General features: G+C 46.8%; 1 protein-coding gene across 1 annotated transcript in view; it reads right to left on the bottom strand.

Annotated features, from left to right (window-relative positions):
• The window catches only part of LOC123111833 (ASC1-like protein 1), a 5207-nt gene extending 3992 nt beyond the window's left edge, over positions 1–1215 (bottom strand). Inside the window, exon 1 of the mRNA XM_044532709.1 lies at positions 683–1215. Coding sequence (XP_044388644.1) covers positions 683–844 — 162 coding nt within the window. The 5' untranslated portion in view covers positions 845–1215. The remainder of the gene's footprint in view (positions 1–682) is intronic.
• Between the last annotated feature and the right edge of the window lie 9113 nt (positions 1216–10328).

Below are 10328 nucleotides of genomic sequence, written 5' to 3'. Positions count from 1 at the left end.
CAGTTTGAAAATTCAAAAAAGCAAGAGAGGATGATATTTTGGTAATGTTAAGCTTCCAGTACATGTTCTACAATTTTCTAGATAAACTTGGATAGTACCATGTCCCACCTCACAACAGATTCACTAGAATATAGCACAACAAATTTTACTCACATGCCATTTAACCAATAATATCAGTAGAACCCAAAGAATCACACGCTTCACAGTATGAAGATGTTTAAAAGTGCGCCCTAAACAAGAGGGAAAACAAGTGGCATCTAAAAACGTGTCCATGATTTCATTATTTTGTTAAAGAGAAGGCAACTTTCCAAAAAGCAGTAACGATTACCACAGCATTATCGAGCCGAATCCAGCACAATCTCAATCAAAATGCAGCACATTATTGCTATGGTGCTGTATTTTCTAGTTTCTATTTGTCTTTCTATCTGTTGATTGACAATTTGATCCATAGTTACAGAGGCTCACATCAGCACACAAATTGACATGTCAGAACATGCACAGTTACCGAAACTGTTATCCAGGCACATCAGTTTTATGAGAAAACTGATCCATGAAAAAGACTGCACTGAAGCAAGAAACTCAAGGGGGAATGCTTATCCAGCAACTAACGGCAGCTTAGCACGGGCATTCCGGATCCGACGAACCACTAAAAACCGAAGAGAGGAGCAGCCAGGCAGTTTACCTCAAAGACGAACCGGTCGAGGAGGAAGCGCAGGGCGGGAAAGAAGGCGACAAGGATAGGGAGCACGGCGTAGTCGCCGTACGCCGGGTAGGCCTCCGCCTCCCAGTCCACGGGCGTCGAGGACGAATAGGATCTCGTGAAGAGCTCCACGAGCGCCGCCATTGCGGGCGGGAGATCCAAATCCAGGAACCTAACTCCCAGCTGGTTTCTTGGATCCGAGCACGGAAAGCGGACGCGTCGCCGATCCGAGAAGCCCACGAGCGCTCCCGAGCCGGGGAGGAGGATGGAGGAGTCAACACGAAGCTGCCGCGAGGTGGAGATTTGGTATGGGTGGAGCTGAGCAAGTAGTCCTCCTAAATCTTGTGCCTTGGTGGTAACGGATTGCTGCTGGGAACGGGAGCGGATGCACTGGCGCCCTTTTCTGCGGGGGATTGGAGAATCCACTGGGGCTGGGTTGGGTGGGAGATGAGATCTGAACGTCAGCTCTATAATTTAGTAGCGGCGTTATTGGTTACGAAGCAACCAGGCGGCGGGATCCCGTCTGTGACGGAAAAAGAAAGGGTACAAATCCCCTTTGTCTCCGGTCGACTGGTTCGTGCTGGGCATGTCTCCACGTGACCCCGATCGAGGGCATATCGGTACGGCTGGCTGGCTGGATTTCGTTGTCGCCAAAACTCATGAAAATTTAGAGCTTTTCTTGGGAATTGAAATTTAGAGAGCTGTCACATGGTGCTTTTCCGTGTGCCTGTGTCACAAAATTCAAATCCAGGGTTCTCTAAGCACGTCGTATTTTGCAAACAAATCTGTCACTTTCGTCCGTCCATATGTGGATTGAAGACTGATCTCGCTTTTTTATGTTATATTGTAAAATGCACGCTTTTGTCAACTCACCAAGTGTTTTCGTGGCCAAAAAGAAAGAAAGCTCACTCCATGCCTTGTTTAGTTTATATAAAAAGGAAAAGTCATTTTCGTTATGATCTCATGGTTTTTTTTAACATAGTACAGGCACCGATCTTATATATACGCGCATACACTTCTTTCTATGAACACGCACACCCTACCCCATAAGCACCTTCGAGAGACCTAGTCGATATATCATCGTGAGATTGAGGTTGATGAAGTCGCCAATGGCAGCTCGTAATAGACGAGAACGTATCCTCCCACTGAATGCACATCGCCTTAAGTCCTAAAGTAAATACGAGCATCAGAACTTTAATCCTGATGGGCTGAGATATCACTGTTCACCTAACTGTTGGTTTGTGTTATGTGTTATGCTCTCATTGTTGGAATGTACACCACAATGGTTGTGAGGTTGGTCCAATCGAGTAATTAAAAATTAAATAAGAAATTAATTAAAGAATTGCTCCTGCAATATTAGTCGCCCATGTAGTTAATATCGTGATAACTGATGTATAATAGGAAGACAACGGCCGTGCCATTAACCACGGCAATTAATCACGGCAAATTGAACACGAGACGCGCGCTGGGTCGCTGGATGTGAGCTGCACTGCATGCACACGGATATTAACTAACAAGGCGCATGTTGCGGCCTACAATTTGAATGTAATTTTATTTATTTATTGTGTTTATTATACTATTATGATTGAAGATGTATAGATTTGAGAGATTTTTTAACAGGCTTGGTTGGCTAATAGGAGTAGGTACTACTCCCTCCATTCCACAATGTAGTGCCTGTAGATTTTTATTAAAGTCAAACTTTGCCAACTTTGACCAAGTGTATATAGAAAACTGTCTACATCTACAATACTAAACATGTACATTCTGAAAATATAACTCATGATGTATCCAATGATGTGCATTTGGTATTCTAGATGTACCTACTTTTCTCTATAAACATGGTCAAAGTTTGTAATGTTTGACTTTTGTAAAAATCTATAGGCACTACATTATGGAACGGAGGGAGTACTACCTTCTAGGTTTACTGAGCCTTCTACCGGCGAAGGTGAACCTTGTGTGTTTGCGAGAGACCAAGATTGATGTGTTCAACCAGTTTAATGTAATGCAATGTATTGGGCCATCTTTTGATGGTTTTGACTATGTCCCAACGACTGACATGCGCGGTCGTATCCTTCTAGGGTGGGATACGACGGTCTTGGAGGTAGACAATATCATCAGGGATACTAATTCACTCACCGGGTTGGTTCATAATAAGGATGGGTAGGAGTGGTGGATTACGATGGTTTATGGTCCGCAAGGGGATGAAGCTAAGATGCAATGCCTTCTGGATTTGCACAACACGAGGGCAGCGTGCCCTGGCCCTTGGGTGCTTCTCAGTGATTTTAACATGATCTTGCATGCTGAAGAGAAGAGCAACAACAACCTTAACAGACACACTCATCATGACTCTGTTCCTCCTATCTTCAGGTGGAACATGTCTATTCTTGCAATAGTGAAAAATTATACAAACTCTGTGATGCAGAAAGGGACTTTGATGGAGCACAGGTGGAAGAGACCGTAGCCAAGGTTCATAAAACTTAATGTTGATGCTTCATTCCATGAGGATGAGGGAGCAGGCTCTGTTGCAGGTGTTCTACGAGATGATAGAGGGAATTTCATTGCAGGGTTTTGTAAATTTATATCATTGGCATCAGATGTTGTGACTATTTAAGCAATGGCATTACGAGATGGATTATTTATGGCGAACTCCATGGGTTTCAACAGAGTAGAAGCGGAGTCGGACTCTTTGAACGTCATCAACTGCTGTCGAGGACAAGATCAATGGTGGGATGCAGCTGCAGCGATTTTTGCCGAATGCATAGACTTGCCAATGTCAATAGGAAAGGTCATCTTCTCTCATTGTTTCCACGAAGCAAATCCAGTTGCTCATAAGCTAGCAAAGTTTAGTTTTTGTAATAATTATAATGACAATTGGACTAACGAACCTCCTGAGTTCTTAGTTAGCCAATTGGTGAACGATGTAACGACTGTTTGAGTTTAATAAAGCTAGCCATGATGGCCTCCCTCTGCCCCCCAAAAAACAACAACAACCTTAACAGACGGATCATGAGGAAGTTCAAGGAGTTCGTGGACAATTGTGAGCTCAAAGAAGTTTACATGCATGGGAGGCGCTTCACATGGACAAATGAGAGGGAACAACTGGTGATGACCAAGATCGACAGAGTGCTTGTTTTAGTTGATTGGGAACTAAACTTCTCGGACATCCTACTCCAAGCCCTCTCCTCCAATATTTCTGATCATGCCCCGCTCCACCTCACCACGTTGGCCCCTTTATGCGCAAAGAAAAGATATCATTTTGAGATGTTCTGGACGAGACTTGATGGCTTCGAGGAGGCAGTTAGGGAGGCATGGGTGCTCCCTCCTTTGTAACACCACGGTAGCGTTACAAGTTTGGGGGCAAAGGAAGACTGGGCACATCAAGACTCAGATGGCGGTCTCCAATTACATCATCCTGAGGATGGACCGTGCTATGGAGGATCGGGTTCTCACGACCTAGGAATGATGGCTAAGGAGAACTCTAAAACATGCCTTGTTGGGATTGTCTTCTTTGCAACGCACAATTGAATGGCAGCGATCGCGATTACGCTGGATTCGGGAAGGAGATGCCAATACCAAACTTTTTCAAGCTGTGGCGAATGGACGCAGATCAAAATTTTGTATCCCACACATTAGGCATAACAATGAGCTGATCACGGATCAACTGAGGAAGGAGGAGGTTTTTACGGAAGCCTTCCAGCAGCTCCTGGGCCGCGCTTCTACCAGAGAGGCTGACCCAAACCTGGATTTCCTAGAGCTAGACAGGCACGACCTTTCGGAGCTGGACACGATATTTACCGAGGAGGAAGTTTGTGATACGATCAAGGAGTTGTCGCTGGATCGTGCGCCCAGGCCTGACGGTTTATTGCTGCCTTCTATCAGAGGGCTTGGCCCATTATCAAGAATGATTTGATGGCCGTGTTTATGAAGTTGTACGTGGAGGATGGAAGGGGTTTTGGCAAGCTGAATCGTGCGCATATCGTTCTGATTCCGAAGAAACCGGATGCGAATGTCGTGGGGGACTTCCGCCCCATAAGCTTGACCCACAGTGCAGCAAATTTATTCGCGAAGATGCTTGCAAATCGCGCTAGGCGCAGAATGTCAGAGACCGTGGCCGTCAACCAACCTGCCTTCATACGTGGCAGGCACCTTCATGATAACTTCCTTCTGGTTCGGCAAGTTGCAAGGAAAATTCACGCCCGCAAGGAAGCACCAGTTTTTCTGAAACTTGATATCTCAAAAGCCGTTGACTCGATCGCATGGCCTTTCCTTTTTGAGGTTATGAAGCACAAAGGATTTGGGACCAAATGGTTGTCTTGGATCTCCATCTTGTTGAGGACAGCAACTACAAAAGTGATTGTCAACGGGATCCCCGGAAAAAGCTTCCAGCACTTGAAAGGGTTAAGGCAAGGAGACCCAGTCTCCCCTATTCTATTTGTCATTGCAATGGACGTTCTCTCCAAGATCATGGCAAAAGCTATTGACACGGGCGTGTCAAGTAGGATTTCTGGGGTCTCTGCTACCCAGACGGTTTCGATCTATGCGGACAATGTGGCAATGTTTGTTAAGCCCTCTGAGGTGGACCTGAGGTTTGTTAGAGAAGCACTCAAGATGTTCGGTGACACGTCGGGCCTTAAAGTGAACTATCATAAGTCTTCTGTGTTGATGATCCATGGAGATGCTTTAGACAGGGAGAGGGTGGTTTCCTTGTTGCAATGCAATATGGGAGCTTTTCCTTGCAAGTATTTAGGTTTGCAGCTCACAATTCATCAACTTAGCCGTGCGGACTGGCAGCCGATGGTGGACCAAGCTAAGCGTTGCGCCCGGCTTGGCAAAGAGATCTGCTTGAGAGATCGGGCCGTCTTGTGCTTGTCAAGTCCGTGGTGGCAGCCAAACCCATCCATCACTTCATGATTGTAGGGCGCTAGCTTAGGTGTTAGAGGAAATCGACCAATGGATGCGAGCGTTCTTTTGGGCTGGGAAAGACAAGGTGAATGGTGGGAAGTGCTTAGTGGCTTGGAACACGATCTGTAGGCCCACATGCCTTGGGGGTCTGGGAGTGAGGAACTTGGAGCTGTAGGGGCTCACACTCAGAGTTATATGGGAGTGGTTAAAGAGGACGGATCCAGAAAGACCATGGCAACATTTAGCTATGACAGAGGACAGACAAGCCCGCGTGGTTTTCGACAGCCTCGTCAAGATTGAGGTTGGTGATGGCACCAAGGTGCTGTTCTGGAGGGACAGATGGATTCACGGTTTCGTGGCTACGGATATTGCTCCGTTAACCCATGCTATGGTGGCCACACGTACGAGAAATAGGCGCACAGTCAGTGAGGGTTTGGACAATGGAAGATGGTTGCAGGATGTGACTGGGGATCTCACATTCATTGGGCATATGCAACTTGTGCATCTTAACTTGGCTATTAGCACGGTTCAGCGAGATCCCAGCAGACCGGACTGCTTCTCCTAGTCAGCCGACCCCTCGGGAAGTTACATAATGAGATCCACGTATCACCGACTATGTCTCGGAACCCAGAGGGTTGCTTTCGCTTCATGCATCTGGAAGAGTTGGGCACTTCTTAAGTGCAAGATCTTTGTTTGGTTGGTCGTGCAACATTGTATTTGGACCTCGGACAAGAGAGCTAAGCACGGGCTTCAAGATAGACCCTCAGCATGTTATACGTGCCTGCAGGAAGAGGACAACGCTGAGCACATTCTGATCCAGTGTGTGTATGCTAGGGAAGTTTGGCATGAGGGTCTCCAAGCCCTCAATTTGGAGGTCACGAGGCCAACTGAGAATGATAATCTTCTGGATTGGTGGCTGCTAGCGAGGAAGGGCCGCGTCAGGGCTAACAAGCGGGCTTTTGACACCTTTGTGATTCTGGTGACATGGGCCATGTGGAAACAAAGGAACGCTCGGGTGTTTAATAGAAGGAGCCAACAGAGGAACCCGTTTGAATTGGTGGACGCGACTCTTCGGGAGCTGCAAGAGTGGATCTCGGCCAGAGTCGGTGGTGGTGGGTTGTCACGTTTCATGAGAGAGTAGGCTTAGGATCTTAGGTGTGCGTTGTATCCGGGTGTTGGCGAGAATGGATGTGTGCATCTATTCGTAGGCATCTCTTGTAAATCTTTTGCTTTCTTCTATAAAAATATGGTACGCCTTTGGCGTACTCTAAAAAAAAATATTTGGGTCAAACTTTGACCATCTACAAAACTAACAAAATCTAGATTATATTATACGAAAAGTATATTATTGAATTTGTATTTAAAAAAGCTTTCTCGTAGTATAATTTTTGTGGAATATAGTTTGAAATTTATTAGTTAAATTTATAGTTAAACTTTAGCACAAAATAATAGGGGGTTTAATAAACTCGGACGAAGGCGGGTACCATGAAAGAAGATTTACATTATGAGAATTAATTCTTATCATGATCCTAACGCCATGGTTCTCCCCACTAGGATACATGTCTGGCACAAAATACATCCACCAAAAGGAAGTCCTCTCCTCCAACGCCCCCAATACCGAGCTCTGGCCGCGACAGCCTCCAACCCCAGTTGTTGCCTACTCCGGGCCCCGACTCCTACCATCGGCATGGGATTGCTGCGCTCGCCAGTCTTCTGCAAGTGGTCGTGTACCCCCCCCTGCATCCACTAATCCGTTCTTGGAGCCAGACCCGCAGCCGTCCCACCATGCCTCTTCCCATCCAGCTTGTCTGCCTCGTATCCTGACTGGTCGAATTTCGTGTCTTGACCCTTTTCGCATACCAATTCAGGATCTGACCCCGGTTGGAAATAATTTTAGGATTTGGCCCTTTTTCTTACCGCCAGAGTGCTAGCGGTAGGGTTAGACATCCTATCGCCAGGGTCCCTGACTATAAGGTACTTATCCACGTCAGCTAGCAAAGACGGCCGACGTCCCCCTCCGTCGCACCCTACCGCCACAGTCCCTGGTGGTAGGGTGCGAGCAGTTATTTCGCCCGACCCCCAACCCTGCCCATCTCCCCACCCACCCCTTCCCCAACAGTTCTTCCTTTCCCCCCTCGCCCCTCTCTCCCTCTCTCATCTCCTCCACTCTCCCCCTCGGATCTTCACCGTTTCTTCATCGTTTTTGTGGATCGAGATGGCCCCGAAGAGAGAAACGTAAGCTCCTCCAATCCCTCCAAGTAGTTTTTGCAAACTTGTTTCCGATTAGACGCATTATTTGCTTGAAATCCCTCATCTTTGTGAACTAGATTGGAATTTTTTCACCTAGGATTGTTTTAGCTTGGTTGTAGTTCTAGTTCTTAGTTCTTTAGTAACTAGTGGCATTGAATATGAACTCTAATTAATAGTTCTTATGTTACTGTGAAGATGAACCCTAGTTGATAATTTTTTTGTTAAAAAAAGTATGATGTAATGCATGTGGGAGGACTTGTTTTGTTTTATGATGCATGTTGATATGATGATATGAAGATGTTGTTTGGAGAAAATACATTCAAGATGAACTCTATTTCAAAAAAAAAGTTAAAAAAATTGATGATATGATGCATGTTGAAGGATTTTATTTTGATATGATGCATGTTGATATGATGTGATCCATCATGTGTAGTAGATGTTGTTGGAGGAATATGCTTAAGATGAACCCTGGTTCATTTAACCAAGAAATTTTATTTTTTGTTTATGTATGCTTATGCCTATGATGCTTTTGTTTATGAAATTTTATTAAGGCGGGCACCTCTTGCGGACAACATCGGCCCACGGTACTCCATGCTTGACTACGCATTCGACAAGGGTCATCATGCCTATTTCAAAGAGAACGGAGTGGTAAGTAATATGAAGGAAATATTGATCAAAGTTTTCAGATTGATGAAAATAAGTTCCTAACTTTTGCCGTCCACTTTTTGATAGATGCTCCAGCCACTGCGCATGAGGGGTCACGGGGTTGCCGGGGATATGGACTACGACGAGCGCTACACACTGTACTTCAAGACAGCCCGACTGTTGGGTTTCATGTTCCAATTCAAGCGTCAGCCGCCGATGCTTGTCCACGCAGCTCTGACAACTTTGATTGGCCGATGGCGACCAGAGACCCATTCTTTCCATCTCCCATGCGGGGAGATGACGGTGACCCTCTAGGATTAGGCGATGATTACTGCCATGCCGATCGATGGTCAAGCACTCACCAGGCGAGTGGAGAGGACCAACTGGCAGCAGAGGGTTACCACCCTCATCGGCGACTGCCCCGGTGCTAAGGGTAACCGTACATCCAGTGTATCATTGCCCTGGCTCTCGGAGCACCGGAAGACATGCCCCGAAGACGCCGATGAGGCGAATGTGGAGTGGTACGCCAGAGCTTACTTGTGGTATCTTCTCACGCGGGTCGTGTTTCCAGACAGCTCCGAGAACTCTGCCAACTGGTCGTATCTGTTCTTCCTAGCCGATCGGGATGCAGGGTACAGTTGGGGGACCACATCTCTCGCCTACGTATACCATTCGGTAAGAGAGTATCTCATTACCTACCTACGAAAGTATGTCCATGACATTTTGTTATATCTGATCCCCATTCGATGTTTTGCAGCTTGACGATGCAACCTAGAGGATGGGAGACAAGTCCAATATGGGTGGCTTTGTCTGGCCCCTCTCCATTTGGATGTGGGAGCGGCTGCCAGTGGGGCGTCCGGAGAAGCTGCAAAGATGCCCATGGGGTGCCTATAGCAAAGACGGCGATGCTACTCGACACCCCACTGTAGCTTACGAGTGGGACGTTGTCAAACTCTACACGGGCCTAAACAAGGCTCGTATAAGACCTACACCAACGAGATGGACGCTTTGACGATTATGCAGGTATATGAACTCGCTCACCACCTTTCTCTTTGATTCCACTTTTGACCGAGAGTGGGAACTTACCAATGTATATGTAATAGGTAAACTGGTGGCCGTATCATGACTGAGAGTGGGACTTCGATCTGAACGTGATGTGCGATGCGGACAGTCGTCTTTGGCGGTGCATCGTCCATGATGTGTGTGTACACCATCGAGTGGCACTTGCCACACCGCATGGCCGCGTAGTTTGGGATGCATCAGCATACCCCACCGTGCCTGCCGACCGATACCGGCGGCCACGTGCTCCACTTGTGAGCGTGCTTGTTCTTCGTGCCCATGATTTCATTGTGTTTGACTTTATTATGATGTTCTTGTTGCTTATGCCTTGCAGGCTGAGCCGGCAGAAGAATCAGTCAATCATAGACTGGGGATAGGAGCATAAAACTCATGTGGCGGAGTGGAACCGACATAAGTTCCGTAAAGATTGGGAGAGGAGAGTGACTGACTGGAATGCTTACGAGGGCCAACACATAAGGTGGTACGGTGATGGCCATAAGCACCGTCTTCGTCTCAGGCCTCGGTGGATGGCGGAAGACATCGCGGAGCTGGAGAGGGATGACCCCGAGGAAGAGGCCTACCAGACCGGCATCAGAGACATGCATAGTGGATTTAGGGAGTTTGCACCCCTCATTAACAGAGTGGTAAGTTTGAACCGACGGTTGTATTTAAATTATTTTATTCGTCATCGTGACTGACTTATGCCTTTACAGTCCGGTGAGCTGAATAGATGCATCTTTGAAGCCTCAGGTGCACTAGGTGATACCCCCGG

The sequence above is a fragment of the Triticum aestivum genome, chromosome 5B, assembly GCF_018294505.1.
Source record: "Triticum aestivum cultivar Chinese Spring chromosome 5B, IWGSC CS RefSeq v2.1, whole genome shotgun sequence".
Classification (NCBI taxonomy): domain Eukaryota; kingdom Viridiplantae; phylum Streptophyta; class Magnoliopsida; order Poales; family Poaceae; genus Triticum; species Triticum aestivum.
This window is presented reverse-complemented; position numbering and strand designations above follow the sequence as displayed.